Here is a 22,323-nt window from a genome sequence, read left to right as displayed (position 1 = left end):
AAAAAGGTTAATGGATTTTCGGATTGAAAACCCGTTAACCCATTAGGAATCCATAACCCCTACGACATTTTTTTTTTCTTCCGCCCGGAAACGCACGAGTGTTTTTCCTTCTCCGCGTGAAACTGACGCTGCCTCCTCCTCTTCCTTTTCTTCTTCTTCTTCCCCGCCGCAACCCCTCTCCTTCCCACTGTCGCGACTTCTCCCCTCCCTTCCTCCTTCGCGTTTTTCCTTTTTCCCCTTTTTCCTTGATCGGTCGCCTATTGCCTTCTCCTTCTCCGCCGAAACCCTCTGCCGCCGCACCTCCTTCCTCCATCGGCTTTGCTCCACCGAGGTTTTGGTGCTGTGTGGGGAAGAGGAACACCGGAATCCTCGGATAGAGCCGCCGCTGCCGCACTCAGGTCCCTGAACAAATCGATGCCCTTCCTTCTCTGGTTTCGTCCCGATTCCTCCCTAGAATAGCTCGTCAATTTTATCATAAGGCCCCAGGTGCGGAACTATTTCACGGATGTCTAGTTCTTCATTCCTTGTATTTATCGAGCATGGATTGATTGGATAGGGAAATATGTTTGATTTGTTGTAGATATGTTTGATACAACATGTTGTAATCAAGGATTCTAGATTAAACTTCATTCTGATGTTGATCTTTCCTCCCTCTTTAAACCTACAATTTCTACTGTGAAATATCAAATTTGCCTTGATGCAAACATATTTTGATAATGAAGTTGCGGCTAGAGCATGTTGTTTTGACTTATTTCTATGAGACAATTAGCCTTCAAAGGCCCAGTTCAACCCTAAGATTTATTTTGCAAGCCAAATGGGTAAATCAGAAGGAAAAAATAGCAATATGATTAAATAACAGTACAATAAATGCCTCAAGAGATGTATATGATTTAGAGTATATACAGATGGTCTATCACTAATCTGGCTCTGGTTTGGCATGGGCATCATTGTGTAAACCAACTGTAGACTAAGCTTATTTTTTAAATGTGTCAATGTATTTGGTACCATGATTTGCTCGAGGATACGATTCTTTGCTGAGCAATTAGCAAAATAAAATTTTAGATCCTTGGTTTTCATACACTAGATGTCCAAGTAATTTTGATAAACTATAATTGACAAACTCAGTTTAACCTTTACTTTGTGGTTGAAGTGCTAATGAAAACTCAAGTTAGTGTCATTTATGGCTTGGTTTAGTTGAATTATGTTTGGTCTGGTTGATTTGATATTTTTTTTCATTGTGTTGAAATGAGTGTTCGTTAATAAGTTATTAGGAAGTTATTTATTTTAAATTCAGGACATTGAATCGGACATTCTGGACGGAGATTTTCCTTGCTGATACAGACTATATTCGGAAGGCGGGTATCTTTACTTATCTTTTTAGATCGGTCATATGAATATGTATAGTTTTACTATAGCTAGCAGTAATTATATGTTTTATCTGCCCTGGTATATTACTACTTGTTCCATGTTGTATATCATTTTTATCTATTATTAGTTTAGGTTCTTTATCATCTTGATACTTGCCACATAAAATAAGTTCATCAGAGTAGTGATATACAGTTTCCTTATTGGGCATAGATTAGTAGGTGTTGCATACATTAGTGTCATGCACCATCCTTGCATGATTGCATGTTGGCGATCATCGACTCCTCTATAGTCTGAGCTCGTCGCTAGTTACATGATCTGCACACACTGCCACTCATGGATTAGTGGTACATCAGGAGGGTGTGTGCAGTTGCTCTGTCAGGGCTCCGCTCGGTCGCTCAAGGGTAGTGGTGCCACATGTGGTAGCATACAGGGATCCCTCCTTCGTATTATGAGATGAGGAGATGAGAGCATTGCTCCCCCATGTACTTGGGGTAGGAGGATAGGTGTACTCCGCCAATATCCTGTCCACTTGGTCATGCAGGAGCAGTGACGACAGAGTGCATAGTTGTCATAGCCCTACCCACTCGACCTCACGATTGTCTGTGATGGTGGCTGACTAGTGTCAAGGGTGACCATGTTATTGCATCATGTGCATACTGCATGGATTGCATTTATTATTGCTTGCTGCATTTGTTTGCTGCATATGTTTGACATGCACATACAGGAGGCTTTATGCATTTGGTTTGGCGACCTTGCATCTGTTGCATGGTTTGTGTCATTGTATCGAGGTAGATGATTCTGGTATGTACAGTTTTTCAGTAGTTCAGTTGTGCATTTCTTACTGTACTGACATGATTATTACTGCTAGATAGCTTATTGTACATATCTGCTAGATATCCGCTGAGTTCCTTGAACTCACTCCGTTGGTTTCATTCTTTTCAGGTTGACGTCTGTTTGGAGAGCCGCCTTGCTAGTCCCCTGTCGAGTTGACCTTCGACTATTTTGGTTTACTATATTTTTGGTATTTAGGTGTCAGTACTTGTTCTATATCGTATGGATCTTCGTATACATGTTTGATTTTAGTGTTCTTGTTATATTTACTGGTTGTGGCCTTGTGGGCCTTATTTAGTACTTGTTATGTACTTTTGACATGCTATATTTATGGATTGTGGCCGTGTAGGCTTATTTGTGGCCTTGTAGGCCTTATGACATATATGTATTCAGGTTGAATAGAAATTGTTACAGGGGAGATGCTATCAAAATTTTTCGGACAGCCGTCTTTTACCAAATTGTTAAAAGGGCGTGACATTAAGAACTAGTAGAGAGTTTGTCTAAATCAAGCTAAGATGTCATTATTTTTGGGGTTTTCAATTTGAATGGGGGTTTTGGTGTTTTTCAACTTAATCGAAAAGAAACATGAAATCAAAAGCAAGAAACAATATAGTAATTAAAGAAAGAAACAAATGCAACAATTAAAGACAAGATCATGAAATCAAGATAAGGTCTAACAAGTAAATGAAACATGAATGACCTCAAAAATAAAAACTCAGAAATATGAATTCAATCTAAGGCAGTAATACAAGAAATAGAACTCAGAAACTAATGCATAAACTCAACACACACTTTAAACTAATGAAAATTACTTGACTTCATAAACCATGCAAGCAAGAAACAAACAGTGTGAAAGAATTCAGCTAAATGAAAATGTAATCCCATGAACACTAACAATTATAAGACACAAACTCAATTACACTAATGCAATGCAATGATATTAAACTTCAATTACTGCTTAAGCTAACAATCCTCAAATTGATACGCAACATATTAAACTGATACGGAACAATGGTTGTGCCAATTTTAGATTCAATAATTCGAACTCAAATTTTGAATGATCAAATCTACGGAAACTTCTGAGTATAACAAAGTAACAACAATAGCTAATGCAATCACTAGATTAACAAGATCAAAGAAATTCAATCAGATCAAATCCAGTTCAATAGAAAAATCAGTTATCAGAAACAAAATTCAGAACAGAATAGAAAAATGAACAAAAACTTCAGATCTTCCCTTACAAACCAATTTCAATCTTGCCGTCACACAAGATCTAATCATAGACTAGAAATCCCAGAAGAAATCCACTAAATCTCAGCTCGAACTTATCTCGATCAGATCCAATCAATGCGCTTCAGAAACCCTCCAAACAGACACCGAATAGAGCTGATCAAAATCTTGATTATCCAGCTAAAATTCTCCAATCCACTTGCAATGTGATGCTCCGGAGTCCTCAAAGACCTTCAAAGAACCCCTCGAAATGAACTTGAGTGCTCCGATCAGTTAAATCCAAGAAAATCCAGTCGAGATCCACGACGGAACGACGCTCTGATGAAACCCTCACCAGAAGAAATCGATCCGAATTGAAGCCGAACCTTGCTTGTAGATGCCTTATAAGATCAAGAAATCAAGTTGTAATGAGAAGATCTTCAGTTGGTCGCGCGAGACCTACGAAACAGAGGAATAAAACAGCGAAGAAAATGAAGCTACAATGTCGCGACTACTGTTCATTCCTCGTTAAAACGGGGATTTGAATTCTACTGTGCTGAGTCGGGTTCAGCTGCGGTTTGGCACCGATTCAATCCAATCAAGCCCGATTTTATACTGATCTAACCTTGGTTCAGTCCAAATTTAATCAATTCAGCTTCAATTCGATTCCAAATAGCATGGGTTCAGCTCAAATCTAACCCTAGTCTTGATCATGAAGTTTGGGTCAATAGAATTTATCAATCTTGGCTTGACTCGGTCCCAATTGACTCGATCATGGTTCCACTTGAGTCCTACAAAGAATTAAAATTAATTAATACAAAATTAACCATCAAAATCATAAAATTATAATCAATCATCCAATTATATCACATACCACAAATGCAATCTAATTATATCAATTAAACTTTTAATTGTTCACACAAAAATCTGAAATGAATCAATAAAATACCATAAAATCCTAGCTCATCACAGGGTCGTGCCTATCAGACACGACCATGCCTATTTTTTCGAGGACCATCTGCTCTTGACTGTGCCTATCAAGCACGACCATGTGATGAAATGAGGGAGGTGTGTCTTCCTGGTCGTGCCATGAGGCACGACCGTGTTGCGTAGGGCTGACAGCTGGGACATATAAATACAACTCTTATTTGCCCTAAGAGGTGGAGGGAAGTCCTTGGAGAGGATTGAGAGCCACCGTAGCTGCCATCCGGAGCAAGATTCAGCATTCTATCCATTCGTTCGGGACTACTCCGCCATATCCATCCACCGTCGACGAGGAGATTGCAAGACTAAGAAGATCATACTCATTGATAAGTCTTATTTCCTTTTTCTATCTCAGATTTAGGATTAAGATGTATTACTTTCATTCTTCTTCGGATCCCCTCCATCATGGAGTAGAACCTTAGATTTTAGGATGTAGGAGGAATTGAGGTGTATATGATGATTATATCTATGGATTTATAATTTACCATGTTCTATGATATGTTTATGCATTGCTTTGTGAATTTGTGTCATTATACTTGTTTGATGATATGTTTATGAATGGTATGATTCCATAAGGATGAGGATGAGTTGTAGTTTACGGAAATCTTAGGATCGTATGACCGGGGTGCCTTATGACAGAAGGTGAACCTTTAATCGGGCTTTTCGATGAGATCTTTAGACTACAATGAATCTTTGTGAGAGATAGCTAACGGTTATTGATTGCTAGGAAGAGGTCCTTAATTGGGTACTCGGTGATAAAGGGTAGGGCACTAGTAGTATTGTTTGGAGTGCCCGGTGACAGCGGGAGAGCTATAGAACCAGGCTATCTGGGTGTCATCTCAAACTAGTGATCATAACATTTGAGGATTAATGATTTGATTCCAACGAAACCTGACGAGGTCTAATTGGATATTTAGGTTAGAATCTCTGTAATTGTATAATCATTGAGGAATAGTAAAGAGTCCATGATCAATCAATCATAATTTCGAGGAATCCAAAGTCCTAGAATCATTTTCCCCATCCTTTCACTTAGCTGATTTCTCTTCAATCGAGGTCTAGGAGCTTGATTTCACTCTCACTTCCCCCATCACAATCCAAATTACGTGAACTCTTTACTCTTCTTGTGTTAGTTTAGTGATCGATTCCATAGCCTCTGTGGTTCGATATCTTTTTATTACTTGACGACAGCCGTATACTTGTGGACCTATCAACACGATACTAACTAGAGTCAAGATACAAATCAAAACAAAAAACTAATGGGTTGACTAGGGAGGTGGAGGAGAGTGGCTTATGCCCCAAGATTTGAGTATGTCCATCATCTTAGCATGTCTAGTCTGACTCCGTGATGGTCTGTCAATTTATCAAAATTAAAAATTTATAATTATTTATCAAACCCCTAATTATTGCTTAAGACATGATATTGTCCACTTTGAGCCTAAGCCCTCAGGTTTTGTTCTTGGGCTCTCCCCAAAAGGCCTCATCTCTCATGGACTCAATGACAGGGAATTATTTTAGACAACATGGTGCGAGGTTTTTATTTATTGATCGCCCTTATTCATTCCTAACTATCTACATAATCTATTTATTGGTAGTTTAACTCAACAATTAACAAAAGAGTTCTAAGTTCAATTAATTACAAAGTACAATTCTACCTACATCACAAACACACTTCATTCACACAACATAAAGTACAACATCACATAAATAAAAGAATCCAACAACTTATTATATGAATTCCATTTATTAATACACAGTCAATATACAATATGAAATCCATTTATTCAATATGTACAAACACACAACATAAATTCTACTTGTACCATATACACAAACATATAATATAAACTCTACATCATGCATCATACAACAATTCTAGGATACAACATACATCTCATACAATAACACTCAACCAACATAACTCATACAACCATGAATCTTACAAATCTTACAATTCTTACAATTGGCCAACTTAATAGACTTGATCTTATTCAAGCATTACAACAACACAACTAATGCATTCATGAATATTAGAAGTTATACAACAACCACAACAACACAACTACAAAACCAATACATTCATCTTAGAAGTTATACTACAACACAACTTAGACATGTCCAACACGAATTCACCTCAACAACAACACTAAATTCATGTGCACATGAGTCAAACAACCAACAAAATGGTATAACCAGTTTCAACAACTTCATATTATCCATTTACACTTGAATTAAATATACAATCATATAACCATTCAATTCACAATTAAAGCCTTACCAAAATTCAATCAAAACAACCACATTCTCAATAGATTAGTGCTAACAAAACCCAACCAACCAGCATATCAATAATCATCCAACAAGAATCAACATACAAAGGAACTAGGGGGGGTTTTGATACCATCAGCTAACAAGCAGAAAAGGAAACAACAGATTTAAAACTAAGTTAGAACTAGGGTTAGGGTTTAGGATTCTCCCTTAATCGACATCGGTACCAAACTGAGGAGAACAATAGAAGAGGATGGTGGAATGGTGGTGTTCCCGGACCAGCTCCGAACAGAGAACAAAACGTGCCAGTGGATTTCACTCCAACAGGGACAGTGGATCTCACCGGAGAAATCACTCATGGTGAGACGCGAACGGAGGAGACGAAGGCGACGGAGCTCAACCTCTGCCCTTCTTCCTTGTTGAAATCACAGACAAAGCATCAGAAACAAAGATTGAAAGAACCCTTACCTTGCCCTTTTCCGGTGACGGTGGAGGTCGAAGCCGACCGACGGTGCTTTGCTGAAATCACAGACAGAGATCGATGTGGATTCCCCGTTGAAATCACAAACAAGGTCCGACTACCTCCACTGCTTCTTTGGATGCGGATCTAATCGTCGACCACCACTCATGGCACTCGATCACCGCAGCGACCAACGACAAATAAGGGATGGGAGGCGGACAGTCGGCGCTCGTCCAACATAGCTCCGACCAACGTTGCTCTGTGGCTGATCAGAGAAGGAGAAGAAGCGATGGAATGGCGGTGGAGGGATGGTGATGAATGGGGATGACAGTGATGGGATGGGAACTCAACGATGAGGAGGAAGAACAGTAATCGCGATTGAGAAGCTACAGTGCTTCCCAATCGCGACCGAGCCCCCACTACTTCTGAACCGGCTTCGCCCTTTTAACTCCTTCGTTAAACCGGCTTGAAATGGATCGACTTTCACTGAATCGGCTTGAAATTGGATCAGCTTGAACCGGTTGAAATTGGATCAACTTGTAATTGGACTGGGCTTTGAAATGGACCGGGCTGAATTCAAATTAACTGAGCTGATTTCAAATGGACTGGGCTAATTTCAAATGGGCTGGGCTAATTATATCAAACTGAACCAAATCTGATTTGAACCCATTTTAAGTCTGATTTTTCAACCTAGCTGAGTCAGTTAGAATCTAATTTGAACCCAACTCGAACTAGGATTGATTTTCTTCAAATTGGACCTCCAAATATTATTATTTTCATTCTAATTTTTTGTAAAATAAAATACAACAAATTAATACCATAAATTTCTATAAATTAATAAAAAAAATAGAATAAAGGCTAAAAATTCATCTAAGATAAAGAATCAGCCTAAAATCCAATTTATAACATGAAATATGATCAAAAATAGTTTAATATAACCCTAATTTACCCCGTCAAATAGCCACTTATCACTCCGCTCCTCCAAGCTCTCATAATGACTAGCCACACTCTGTTGGTAGGTGGTAATTGACTCATGCAGACTGATGATTAACTCCTCAAGTTTGATCATTCTTTGCTCTAGAGTGATAGGAGGTGGAGGTGGAGGAATCTGAAGGAGGTCTGCTAGGTCAATGTCATCCTCCTCGTCCTCAGCTGCCTGCTTAGGTTGAGGTTGATTTCTCCGTCTTCAGGACAGGATCTAAGTTGACCCCAGTTAAGGAGAAGTTTTTAATACCTAACATGTCAAACTCACTCACTAGTTTGACATTACCTGAGGTAATATCAAACCTAAAGGAGGCTATGAGTGTGGTCAAAATATGGCAATAGGGTATATGAACTCTCCTACTAGTAGTGACGCTAGATAAAAAAATGATGGTTTGAAAATATGCAGATTAATGTCTATGTCTAATCTATGATGTAGTGCATTTAACAGAAATGTATGAAACGGTGGCAACATCCCTAGTAGTAATGGGTAGTATGCATGTCATTAAGACTCTGTACAGAATGTAGTCTTGTACTCTGAGTCTGACAGATGGAAACTGGATCACTGTAGGGATCCTCTCCTCTCCAAAGAAATATGGATGCATAATATTTAAGGTAATATGTGAGTAGGGATCACAAATGATCCATCTCTGGGAGGGTAGCATGAAAAGGTGCATGATGAATGCTTAAGTCCTAAGTGCTCTGTAATGATGGTGGGAGATAAGATGAAGTCTCTACCTCCAACTCTGGTGGAGTAAGTCAAATTATCAATCTGGACTAAGTTATTGTACAACTTGGTATACATACCTGTGTTAACCAGGCTAGTACAATAAATTAGTATCTCTAAGCCATAATGTTATATGACCTCAATGGTAGGTATACATGAACATAAGAAAAATATCCTATATAAATATCTAAAATGTAAAGGTACAAATATCATGAATGCAAATCTAATCCTATGCTCCTCAGTGGGGAATCTAAGATTTGTGCTGGGGATGTTAGAAGTTCCAGACTCAGTGGTCTTTTTCTTAATCCTAATATATAAATTAAGAATTTAACTAATCAAAAATGACTTAATTGAACTTAGGGATTGTTTAGAGGCTTACTTAGGCATACCAGATCGAATACTAAGGAATTGATGACCTAAACACATTTGGCGACCGCACAGGGAGACTTTTTACTAGTTGGAAGAGAATTAGGGGCGGTTGTGAATTAGGTCTTGGGTGCCTATATAGAGATATTTCGGACACCTAGATTATAATCAGGGCGCTTGAATTTCACAGCAATGTGGCCTAGATTTATTACGGGCGCTTGGATTTCGAAAACCATGGGTGCCTAAACAAAACTGTGGATGGTATTTGGAAAGCGATTCAGGGCGCCTAGATTTCGACAGGTCAGGCTTACGAGTTGGATTTTAATGGATTGGGTTTTAATTTTGATTAGGATTGTTTAAGTTTTATTTAATTTGATTAAGTTAATTGATTAAGTTTAATTTAATTAGATTAAGTTTAATTTATTAAGTTAAATTGATTAAGTTAAATTTAATTAGACTAAGTATTAATTGAGTAAGTTTAAATTTAATTAGATTAAGTTTAATTTATTAAGTTAAATTGATTAAGTTAAATTTAATTAGATTAAGTATTAATTGAGTAAGTGTAAATTTAATTAGAATAAGTATTAATTGAGTAAGTTTAATTTAATTTGAAGTTAATTTTACTTAGTTTCCTAGTTTCATTTTATCCATTTCCAAATTATCAACCAATTAATCTTATGGATTGTGTAAGATAGTCTTTCAATTTTACCTTAATTAATTCAAGATGTAATTTTTTAAGACTTAAATAATCTTGAGCTAAATTTAAGTTTAACTGTCGACTAATTAAGTATACATTTCAAGTTTAACCTTCCAAGCAGTGGCGCGAGGCACAAGGGTCTTCTTGGTTATTGGAGCAATGACCACTTTCTAAGATAAAACTAATTTGTGAAATTATACACTTAATTAATCTAAGGAAAGAGTTTGGTCTAACTCCTGGTATTAGGTTAACAAGTATTAATTAGGTCTGTGTCCTTAACTAGCCTAGGGTCAATTTAAGTTCAAAAATAAAAAATAAAAAAATTAAAATTAAGTCTTATTTAGCTAAGATTTAGATCCTTCTAGATCATGACTCCTGTTGGGTATGGTCAGATAGTGAATCTGATCCTTAGGGACCTAGTATTGGTTTCGTCCAACTTGATTAATTAAGCTAGACTTAGGAACCCATGCTTGGACTCGAGGTTTTGGGTTCGATTTACTAATGACAAATACAATCTATATTTGACTTTATGTCCAAGTCCAGATCGGTTGTACACAACCCTTTGAGTTCTAAGCATTATGTCAAGATATTTAGAGCTTGAAGTAAACTTTTTCAACAATCTTTTCATATCTTCAACTTGAATTTTTAGATTGGAGTTTTCTTCTTCAAATTGGACTTGAGTTAAAATTCCAGTTTGAACGTTTTCAGTTGACGAGCTGAAGTTAATTTTCTCCTTAAGGAGTGTTACCTCCTTTTGGAGAGACTTAACCTGGACAGTGGATTTTACCAGTTTCCTAGATAAATAGTAAATAATAGAATATAATTTTTTTAGTTAATTCATTGCTTATAGTGGTGTTCAAGCTTTTTAAACTAAATACGGATTCGTGGCCTGATTCCGAATCGGCTTTTGATTCAGTGTCGGGTTCAGATTCGGTCTTAGCTAGCTTTTCTCTTGCCAGTAGAGTCAGAAAGCTCATGTTCTCTTTCTCCTCTGTGTCTTTTGAGAATGACTCATCCCACATGGTCTTCAGTGTCTTCTTCTTGGTTCTTTTCACCTTCTTTTGCTTAGGACACTCTGCCTTGAAGTGCCCTTTCTTTTTTCTGAATATTTTTTAAGCTAGATAGCTAGTTCGGTGGTGACTTCATCATTGCTTTTCAGAATCTAATATGTCTTCAGATTTAGACTCAATTCAGTGTCTTGGTTTGCGCTCCTTTGATTGCCCTGCAAAAAGTGGAATCTCTTTCTTGGTTGGATTGATATTAATTTGTTCGTGTAACTCAAATTCTACAAATAACTCATCCAATTTGATTTTGAAAATGTTCCTAGAAACCTTATACGCATCAACTATTAATGCCCATAAAGTGTTTCGCGGGAACGTTTTTAAAGTGTACCTGATTACATCTCGATTTTCCATAGGTTTCCTATGGCATGCAAACCATTGAGCAGATCTTGGATCTGTGCGTGCAGTCCACTCGCAGATTCACCATCTTGCATTTTAATGTTATATAATTTATTTAAAAATAGGTCGCACTTACTTACTTTAGTGTCCAATGTTCTCTCATGTAGCTTAATGAGCTTGTTCGATAAGTCCTTGACACTTATGAAGGGACTAACTCGGTTAAACTCTTCTTTGGTGAGATCACATTGTAGCATCTGGGTTGCCTTCGTATCGGTCTTGATTTTGCGCTTCGTGGTGGTGTCCCACTTCTCGCATGGCTGCGAGATGCTGTCTGCGTTGGTTGGGAGTGTGAACCTGATCTTGATAACTATCCACCTCTCCACCTGCATTTTTAAGTGATATTCCATCCTCCCCTTCTAGTAGATGAAATCCTTACTGGAGAAGAGAAGGGGTTTGGCGGTACTATAACCTTCTTGATGGGTTATTAACTTGCACACAAAAAAATTAAACAAAAAGATGTCCCAAGACTTGGTCTTGGATTAGTAGTGCGAAAGGAAATAAATCAAAAATTAAAGCAACAAAAAATAAATTTTTTGTATTAGCGGTTGCACTAATTTCGAGCACCCTTTGCTCTGATACCAATTGTAGGATCGAGGTGAGCGCTAGAGGAGGTGAATAGCACTTTCATCGCTTTTTCACTTGTTCAAAAAACTATAGAAAACCAAAGTGTGAAATGTAGCGAAAAAAAAGATGTTGACACTTCTATTTACTTGGTTCACAGCCTCAGGCGGCACTCCAAGACCCACGGTCCTTGATCGTTTCAGACGGACAATTCACTATGAAACTCCCCTCTTACGAGAGAGTTTTTGCTTTTACAAAGATGTTAGAAATGATAAACTTTTACCGTCCTAAATATTTAAGTACAAGAAAGTGAAAATGAAATTATCGATAAAGGATTAGAAATTTGACGTAGAAGTCGATGTAGCTTCTCGGCGTTACGATGGCGTCTCGGATGTGTTGGTCGCACGTAGAATAGTTATTGTAGTAGCATATATGTGTCTTTTAGAGTTTCCCCTCACAGATGCTTATATAGGCCAATCCGAGCACTTGGAACTCCTTTTGGGCGCCTTCACATCATCCCGTCGATCCGCTTCCGATACGAACTCGGTATCTTTTAGGCACCTATATCTCTTCCGAGTGCCTGGATGCTAACGTGGAGATTGTCGGATCAACTTTGGCTCCGCAATGCCTTATTCATCTCTGGGTGCTGGAACCTTTTTGGGCGCCTAGAGGCTGAGGTGTCCCGACGATTGGGAACTTACCAACTCATCTACCTCGTTGGCTCGATCGGCTGATATCCAAGCGCCTGGATCCCTTCAGGACGCTTGGACCATCTGATCGCCTGGATCTAGATAGGGGCGCTTGAAATTCAAAATTTTGATCCCTCATTTCCTGCAACATAAGGTTAGTCCAGAATAAATAAAAGCAAAAAATTGATCGTCTTAACAACTGTCTGGTCTTGACTTTTAGATTTCCAGTGAAATCCTAGGTTAGACTGATACCTACTGTTCCCTTCTTGAAAATGTATTCTCACACACTCTTCTTGAGAGAATTTACCTTTGCCAACCTGATCCTCCAGACCTATTGGACTTTTGCTCAGCATTTGACCCTCGACCTCCAGGACTTCCACTGCTAGACGTCTGATCCTCCAGATCCGCCTAGACTTTCCTGCTTGGTGCTTTGATCTGCCAAGTCTTCCTGTCCAGTCCTCCTGACTAGGATTTTCTTTGCCCAGTCCTCTAGACTAGGACTTCCCTATGCTACATGCATACTCAGTTCAACTCATTAGTCAACTTCACAAGTTTAACTTGAACCCTTTGCCATTATCAAAACTCTAATTCGATCATCTGGTGCTCTCTGCACCAACAAAGTAGATCATGTTTTGAGGGGGAGGCCCACTTTAAAGACATGATTTAGGTAAGAAAGAAGGAGAATGCAAGATTTAGAGGATTGGCGAATGAATGAAAGATTGTATGCTCAATATTGAACATTGGAGAAAATGGAAGGTAGAAAATATCCATTGTGATATTGGAAGTTAAGGATGGAATGGAAGAATAATGAATTTTGAAAGTAGATTTTTGATGTGTGCTAAAGGGGGAGAATGAAGAGTTCAAGTTATGGAAACCTTCATTGGCATGGTGGGCTAATGATTTAACCTAACTTAAATATATTATCAAACATCAAAAAGTGAGAGATTATTGATGCAATTAATCTCTAGTCATGGTTGATCAGGTCAACTAAGTTTGAGTTGACTCAAGTTTAGATATTTACCAATATGTTAGTTTGTTGAGCAAGAGTCAAGTAGGTCAAGGATGATCGGAAACTTGACAGTAGAGAAGTCTAAGTGGATTATAGTTGGCTGGACACTTAACAATTGAAAGTCTAATAGGGATTTCACATGAGATGAGAAGTTCAAGTGGATCATGGTTAATCGGACACAGCATACCAAGGAAAGTCAAGTGGGTCATGGAGGACCAGACACTTGACATGAGAAGTGAAGTCTAAATCGATCAAGATTTACCAGACACTTGAAGTGAGATGGATGAAGTCCAAGTGGACCATGGAAGATTAGACACTTAACATTAGATGAAAGACCTAACAGGTTAGGGAGGATCGGATGTTAGGTGAGTGTCGAAGTCCAAACATGTCAAGAAAGATCAGATGTTTGGCATAGGAGAAGTATTAACAAGTCAAGGGTGACTGGATGCTAGGCGCGGGAATTCCGGAAAGGTCAAAGTTGATCAGATGTTGTGCAAAAAAATCCTAGTAGATTGAGGTCAATCAAATACCAAGCAAAACAAGATTTCAACTTGGTAAGGCTAAAAGAGGAGTATTAGTAGATTGATATAGCATATCGATCGACCGATGAACTATAAATCTTGAAATTAGGATTTGAAGTGTTTTTAGGGTTTGCTATAGTAACTAGGATTTCTGTTACAATAGCTAAGGTTGTTGCGGTACTAGCGTTTACTGTTGGGATGTATACTATAAGCCTTGCTTTTTGTATAAACATCTATTTTGCAATAATATTATAAATTCTACTGAGAGGAGTGGGTGATAATTGACATTTTTATCGGATAAATTAGGATTATTTTAGATGATTTTGATCATATTTCTTTTCAATAAATTAGATTTTTGGGATGATATTTATGTTGGATGAATTTTTTATGTTTATTCTAATTTTTATTAATTTATGAATATTAATTTGTGTGTTTGATTTTTCAGGAAATTAATATGAAGAAAACAACATTTGGAGGTTCGATTTTAAGGAAAATCAGCCCTGGGTCGAGTCCGATTTAAAATTGATTTAATTTGGCTCAATCAAGGTTCAAATTGGGTTCAGCTAGGTTCAACTTGAGTTTGGTTCAGGCCGACTCAAGTTAATTGGTTCAAATTTGATTTAATTGGGGTCCGATCCAATGAAATAGATCAGCCCAAATCCACTTAATCCCGATTTATTTCCAATTCACCCGGTTCAATTACAAATCCAAATTCGATCGGTTCAATGCTAGGGTTTAAAGGGCGTCGGTTCAACAAGAAACGGCGAGCTCGATCTTTTTCCAAATCTACTGTAGTTTCTCATCGCGACGCCTTCTTCCTCACCGAGCTCCCGTCGCGACTTCACTGCCTCCATCATCTTCTCCGATCAGCCGCAGAGTAGTGGCGGCTTGAGCCCGGTTGACGAGCGCCGATGCCACCGCAAGGTCTTCGCCAACGTGGTTCGGAAGTGAAGCCCTAGTCCCCGTCGCCGCGGAATGGAGCTGTTTGTGGTTCTCCAGTTACCGGTGCACGATGGCCTTTTGCACAGGGATATTAGCCGTGAGTGGTTCTCCGGTGAGCTCTCTGTCGCGTCCGCATCCACCGGCTCCAAGCAGAAATCGAACTCGCCAACGTGGTTCGAACGCGGGGGAGATTTTGTTTGGCTCCGATCATCCTCCATCCACCAGAAAAGGGCAAGGTAAGGATCTCTATTTTTCTCTATTTTCTGATCTCTGTTCTTGGACGGCAGGAATCAAGCAGAGGAGGTGGAGCATCCGAATCTTGACTTCTCCGATCGCTTCTTGCCGGTTTAGTCCAGCTCTAGCGAGGTTCATTTTGTTGGTGTGAATTCCACCAAAGTCCAAGTGGTCCTGTGCTGAGCTAATTGGTTCCATACTCTGTTTCCTCTTCTCCTCAATTTGGTACCGATTGAGGGAGAATCCTTAACCTTAACCCTAGTTTATGTCAATTTGGTTTTCTTTCTGTTAGTTATCCAATTGCATTCAAAACTCCCATTGCTAAATTGATTGGGTGAGTTCTTCCCTATGTGATTATTGAAGTGGTATCTTGCTGTGAATGTTGAATCTATTTTGTAAACTAGGATGGGCTCACCTATTGTTATTTATAGTTTTCCTTGCATGAGTTACACCCAATTTGGCAATTGTAGTTTTTGGTTTATGGGTGCTGAGTTGGAGCTGGAATTGTAAATAACTGTTGAATCTTAATGGAATGTATGATTCGGTTGGTTTATTGTGATGGTTTTTCATAATGATGTAAGAGGATTGTGTTAATTAAATGGTGCATGATATGTCTTTTGGGATTGTAATCGGTTACAAAATGTTGTATGTTTGATTGTTGAAATGAATTGTTGAACATGTATGTTGTTGTAAGTTGAATAAATGAATTTCATATTGTATAGTGAATTTATGTTAATAAATGGAATTCATATACAATAAGTTGTTCTTATGTGATGTTGTACTTTTAATTGTAAATGATGTATACTTAGTATTCTTCTATTAATTTTAGAATTTAATTATCAATAAATAGAATTTGTAGATAGGAATGAATAAAATCAACTAATAAAAATTTCGCACCAAATGTCTAGAATAACTTTTTGTCATTGAGTCCATGAGAGACGATCCGGACCTCTTTATATTACTTTAGCAATAAATAGGAGTTTGGTAAATAAATAATTAATTAATTTTGATAGGTGTGAGTGACAAAACAAATAAAATAAATAATGAAATAAAACTATAAAAATAAAATACTCAAAACACACGCCATTAGTGGGTCAGGATGCGTTCCCGAAGAGGAATTGTAGGCGTCAGGTTTAACCCAAGGTTTCACTGGAAACCTGAAGTTAAGACCAAAAATCAATTCAAAGAACTAACTTTCCAATCTATCTTTTGTATATTTGGAACTAACTTGTCTTGCAGATTGGAGAGTTGAAGTCTTTGACTCCGGACGACTTAAGCCAAGGTTCGAGTCGACTGAACGGTCGAGTCGACCGGAACATGGATTCCAGGCGACTTGAGATCGGATAAGCGCAGCGGAAGTCGAAGTCTATCAACACCCTCCACGTCATATTCAAGTTGACCTGAATAGGGATTCTAGTCGACCTAAAAGCCCAGTCAGCCGCGGAGAAAGAGGATCGCGATCTAAGTGGAGTCGATCTGAGATGCATTCCAGTCGACCTGAAGGGGTTATAAAAAGGACTTCGACCAGAGGCTTCGCATAACACATTCAATACTTCCACGATCAAGTCTTGTCGAGCCAACGGCGTCTTGAGCGAGCAAAAGCATCCATCCAAGCCGTCGTAATGCCGGAAGATCTATGAAGCTCCAGTGTTAGGGTAACGAATATTTTTGTGTTTGAATTATTAATCCGATAAAGTTCTGTTTTATCGTGATCCTTTGTATTCCTTATAACTTGTTTCTGTAAGAAAATAAGTTCTTTAGTGGATTGTTGTACGAAAATTATCACAGATCGTAAGCCTTGGAGTAGCAGCCTTTGGTTGTGAACCAAGTAAAAAAACATGTCATTCTTGTTCTTACTTTACTAGTCTTCCGCTACAATCTGATTTACATTATCGCAACGTTCGAATTTTTGAAACCGGAGAATAACGCTTATTCACCCCCCCCCCCCCCCCCCCCCTCTAGCGCTTAACTCGATCCTACAACTGCCTCAAACACAATTGTTGGATAACCATGATCACCTCGTGTGTACTGTGTCTTCCACGCAACTGGACAATTTTGCCAAGCCCAATGCATGCAATCAAGACTTCCTAATATCCCAGGAAAACCATACCTTTGTTCATGCATTTCAAACAAACAAGTAATGTCAATTGCATTGGGTTTTCTTAAATACTCACTTCCATATATTTGCATCACACTTTGACAAAAGTTCGACAAGCATTCGAGGACAGTTGTTTCATCCATCCGCAGGTACTCATCCAATTGCTCGGTGGAACCTCCATAAGTCAATTGACGAATAACCACTGTGCATTTTTGAAGCTACGATAAACCTTTTCTCCTCGTTGCATCTTCCCTCAATCTAAAATATCCACTAAGATGATTTTTCAAATAATTGACTATGTACAAAAATAACTCTTTTCTCATTCAGAATCATCATCGGAATATGTCATCGATGTACACCGGCTCTTATAAATTCTATGATTTAGATTATTTATGATATTAAAAATAAAAAAAAAACATATCCCATCTATTAGATCGTATTTGAATTAAAATATGAATATATAGAGAGAAAAATAATCATGCTAAAATTTTTTAATAAATAAACTTGATGAGATAAATAAAAAATTGAAAAACAATTAAGGGTCAGCTCGACCCTAGCTGAGACAAGCAAAGCTAGATCAACACAAGGGGTGCCAAAGTGCATCCAAGAATTGCAAACACGCTAACATGGTCGATGGAAGCAAAAGAGTAAAGAACTTCAATGGCTCAAGGTCTAGGAATTATTACTATTGCGCACGTGGAGATATAGGGATTTTCCAATGACATCCATTACTTTAGACACATCAATTCCATATCTCAGACCTTAGTTTATTGTGCTATTGATGTGCCATGCTTCAAGCAAGTCGAGGTTGCTGCTAATGATGGTCCAGTTCCTAATGGAGTTAATTCCCCTACCCCGTATTGCCCTAGTGCTGGTAAATGCAAATAGAGAATTTTATGCCTCTGTCAATGCACGAGGAAATCGCTCCATCTTTATTGTGTAACATTCGACTGGACAGCCAGATACAGAGGTTTTGAAATAAATCTAGGAAAAGATGAGACAATCAATATAAGTTATCAACGTAGGATGCATACATGCAAGAAAGTTCTGTACAGTAATTAAGGTGCTATCGAAGATCAGCAAACATAGAAGACCAACAAACAAAAGTATATAATTTTTCTCCATAGGATTTTTTTGGTCAGCCAAATTAGGATTTTAAAGTGCCAAACCTGCTAACCTATTCATGCTTTCGTATGAATAACATAGCATTGTCTAACAAGACAATAAAGTAGTTTCAACGTGCTATTTTCCTTTTCTTACTATGATTAACCAACTCGCCGTACGTTTGCAAACTCACTCCAATATCTTCATCATACTCTAGCCCAAGTTCCTCCTGCCATAAATATAAATGTTTAATTCAAAAGGTAGATCGTAATTAAGCAATAAGGAAAGGTATTCACCCAAACTAAAGGACCTTAAATTCTTTTAAATCCTTCGGCGAGTTCTCAGTTATAGCATCCCACAACTCTTTAAACATCCTCTTACGTTTTCTCCAATGATTGATCTTTTCAATATAGGTGTCCTCAATCAATTTTTTGTCTTCTGGTTTTACCAGAACAACGCCACTATGCAGCTTACTCAGCTTGCTTCCCATTTCATCAACCTGAAAATGCACATGATCCAGCATATGTGAATTTTTCACAGAAGTGGAGCAAGAATGCAAGAGAAAATTTACCTCACTTAGCAGCTCAGCCTCCTTTGCTCGTATTTCTTCCAATGTCAAATTAGACTGGAGAGCTTTAATTTCTTCAAGACACAAAATTCCATATTTAACCATAAGCATGGCATTGACCCGACCAACCAAAAATTCCATATCTTTTTGATGAAAACATTATATATATATATATATATATATATATATATATATATATATATATATATATATATATATATATACACGCACACCAAAACGAAGTGCTTGCATATTACACATTACTATAGTAAAAATGCTTCAACAACCCCACGTTTTATTATGTCGGGAGGAAATTCAAGCATACCAGCCTCAACTTCTGTTGTAGCTTTCTTTTGAATTCCAAGTGCATCCTGCAAGTTCCTAATGTCCTCCTTCATTTGATCAAGCTCTTCCTTGTTTGGTATCTTGAATTTATCCTGACGAGCAAGGTAGATCTTCTGTTTGCCATACTCTTTAAATGAAATTTGTCCATTATCTGATAGCGTGTCCAGTGCCTTCTGGACTGCAGTTTTCTTAAGATTGTATTTCTGTAGAGCGTCAGCAACATTCTGAGAGTTCAATGGCCTATTTTGCTGAGAGGGAAAAATAAAAAATTAGAAATTTGCAATTGAATCATTGTCTGCATGAAGAAAACAACGATAAGTAATTTTATTCAAGTATAATAGTAGTATCAAGGATAAATTACAAGATTTGATCTCTACTCAAAAACAAAACAAGAGGTATAAGATAATTTTATCCTTTTTCAAAAAAAAAAACTAGTAAGTGTATGCAGATAATAGTAGTATCAAGGATAAATTACAAGATTTGATCTCTACTCAAAGGAGATAAAAGAAAATGGAAATCAAAACAAGAGGTATCTGGAGTAGATAAAACAGAATCCGTATGAATCTTATCCTTTTTCCAAAAAAAAAAACTTCAGTATGCTTTTATTTTGGAATGATCAAGTGTATGCAGATAATAGTAGTATCAAGGATAAATTACAAGATTTGATCTCTACTCAAAGGAGATAAAAGAAAATGGAAATCAAAACAAGAGGTATCTGGAGTAGATAAAACAGAATCCGTATGAATCTTTCCTTTTTCCAAAAAAAAAAACTTCAGTATGCTTTATTTTGGAATGATCAAGTGTAGGCAGGGGCAAGTGCTGCAAGAATTAAATTGATGAGATAATTAACATTAACTGCAAGTCTGGGCATATGTTTATTATTATTATTATTATTTGTTTGGAAAAAATTTGCTATAATTGGAGCATGATACCTAATGCCCCAATTAAGCGAAGAGATCATAACAAATACATACATTAATAGAAGAGAAGATAAAAGAAAATTTAATTAGCAACAATAAAATATAATAAAATTCATTTAAATATAGATGAAGATATAATAGAGATCAAGCCTAATGGCTTATGAGGATCCATTAGCCGACCCCACTTAGTGGGATAGGATTGGTTGTTGTTATTATTGTTGTAGGTATAATTGGATCAATTCAAATGTTCCATGCTATAGGAATTTAGTTAGGCATGAGACAACCATTAAGAAAAAACAAGGTCTGCCAAATAAAATGCTACATTGACTAATCAAAACAGTTGATACCAATTGTTTTTTCCATCTACAAACAACGTGATTGCTAAATCTTTTTCTTCTTTTTTTTTTTGTTACACGGATGTAGCCCTGTGGCATCACTCAGATAAATTGCTAACAACATAACTTTAGTGAGTAAGCAAAAAAGTTAAACTAACTCTTGAGATGAATCAAGCAAAGGTATGACTCAGATGAATTGATTACAGATTATTTTCCACACATGACTACAATTTTAGGCATTTGTCTTGGTTGTGCGATGATGTGTGAATGGAACAAGAAAAATAGATGTGAGCATCTTCTTCATCCACTTGATAAAGCTGACATTTAGCTCTATTCTAGGCAGAAAGACCTTGGAACACAGTCCAACAGAACCACCAATGCCACCATCTTAGCACAACAACAAAGAATAGATCTCAATCCAACCTGCAATCCTTACAAGTTTAGAGAACAAGTTCACTTGGTATGCATGAATGTGCAAGCAGGCCAGCTGAGTCTGGGCAGTCTTCTTCAACTCCCTTCAAGTCTTTTAGACCACTCACCTCTACTTGGATTGAGGCTCCATATGCAGCTAAAAATTTTCAGATATGAGAATCTCTCAGTACTCAGGTTCAGATCTATTCCCCAGTTCAAGCGCCAAATTCCCTTCCTCTAATTGGCCATCCAAATGTAGGGCTCTTAAGTACTGTTTGAAGAAATGGGCTAGCATGTTGAAGAGAGGTTTCCAGAGAAATTTCTTGTTAGTGAACCTGAAAAGACCAGAAAAAAGGAAGAGCAAGGCAAAACCACTGATGCAATTGAGAAAGCAAATGTATCCTTCAAGGATGAATTAGACATCAATCTTCATGGAAGGTCAAGTATTGGCAACAGTTAGCCAAGATCAGTGGATCAAGATGGGGAGAACATCAAATACTTCTACTCTATTGCCAACAAAGAGGACTTAGAGGACAATGGCGAAGCCCTTAGACTTAAGGCATCTGTCTAGGAGGTTTTATCTTCTCATTTATCTTCCATCACAGGTAGTTCTCATCAGCATTTGCTTTCTCTTAGCAAGGATCTCTACTCTCCTTTGAATTTAGATATGTTTGCATGGTTTACTTCTCCATTTTTTGAACCAGAAGTTGTGCAAGCAATTTGGACCTTGAAAAGCAATAAGAGTCCCAGGCTGGATGGATTTATGGCTGAGCTTTTATTAGCTGCTTGGGAGAATGTTAAGTGAGAATGCCATGGGCATATCCAAGGTTTCTATTGTGGTCCTTCGCCGGTAGCAAGCTTGAATAGATTCTATATCACTCTCATTTTGAAGTTAGAGGGAGCCTCTAAAAAGCATTAGACTCCCATCCTATAGTCTCTTTTTTTCTTTTCTACAAATTCCCAAAAGGTGCACATGATGTTTCAGAATTCCCAAAAGGCGCACTAAATTATTATTATTCCCAAAAGACACACATAATTATAATTTTACCCCTCTATGCATTCAACCGCTCGTCTCTTTCCTCTCTCTTTTGTATACATGCAACTTCTCTTTCCTCTTAAATTAAATTAAATTAATTTAAACATCATTAAAACTTGAATACATAATCCTCTAAATTTATTTATTTTTATTTTAAATTTTAAAACTTTAATAAAAATTTTAAAATATATAAAAAGATGAT

General features: G+C 37.5%; 1 protein-coding gene across 1 annotated transcript; it reads right to left on the bottom strand.

The window, feature by feature from the left end:
* Positions 1–18,422: 18,422 nt before the first annotated feature.
* Positions 18,423–19,589, bottom strand: LOC141830116 (homologous-pairing protein 2 homolog). The gene is made up of 4 exons (XM_074717604.1): positions 19,400–19,589; positions 19,078–19,148; positions 18,817–19,005; positions 18,423–18,735 (listed from the first exon to the last, which is right to left on the bottom strand). Exons 1-4 carry the CDS (start codon positions 19,470–19,472, stop codon positions 18,637–18,639), a joined length of 432 nt encoding a protein of 143 aa, XP_074573705.1. The 5' UTR covers positions 19,473–19,589; the 3' UTR covers positions 18,423–18,636.
* Between the last annotated feature and the right edge of the window lie 2,734 nt (positions 19,590–22,323).

Source organism: Curcuma longa, chromosome 5 (assembly GCF_044706935.1).
Source record: "Curcuma longa cultivar G26 ecotype Majalengka, Jawa Barat chromosome 5, ITB_CL_G26_1.1, whole genome shotgun sequence".
In the NCBI taxonomy this organism is placed as follows: Eukaryota; Viridiplantae; Streptophyta; class Magnoliopsida; order Zingiberales; family Zingiberaceae; genus Curcuma; species Curcuma longa.
Note: the sequence above shows the minus strand (reverse complement) of the source record. Positions and strands in the feature narration are given on the sequence as shown.

What these genes read in the sequence shown, in the direction of transcription:
- LOC141830116 (XM_074717604.1), bottom strand. Translation starts at nt 19,472, where the DNA reads ATGAAGGAGGACATTAGGAACTTGCAGGATGCACTTGGAATTCAAAAG. An exon ending in TACAACAGAAGTTGAGGCTG is followed by an intron (nt 19,149 to 19,399) that starts GTATGCTTGAAT and finishes TGTGTCTTGAAG; the next exon opens with AAATTAAAGCTCTCCAGTCT. An exon ending in AGGCTGAGCTGCTAAGTGAG is followed by an intron (nt 19,006 to 19,077) that starts GTAAATTTTCTC and finishes GTGCATTTTCAG; the next exon opens with GTTGATGAAATGGGAAGCAA.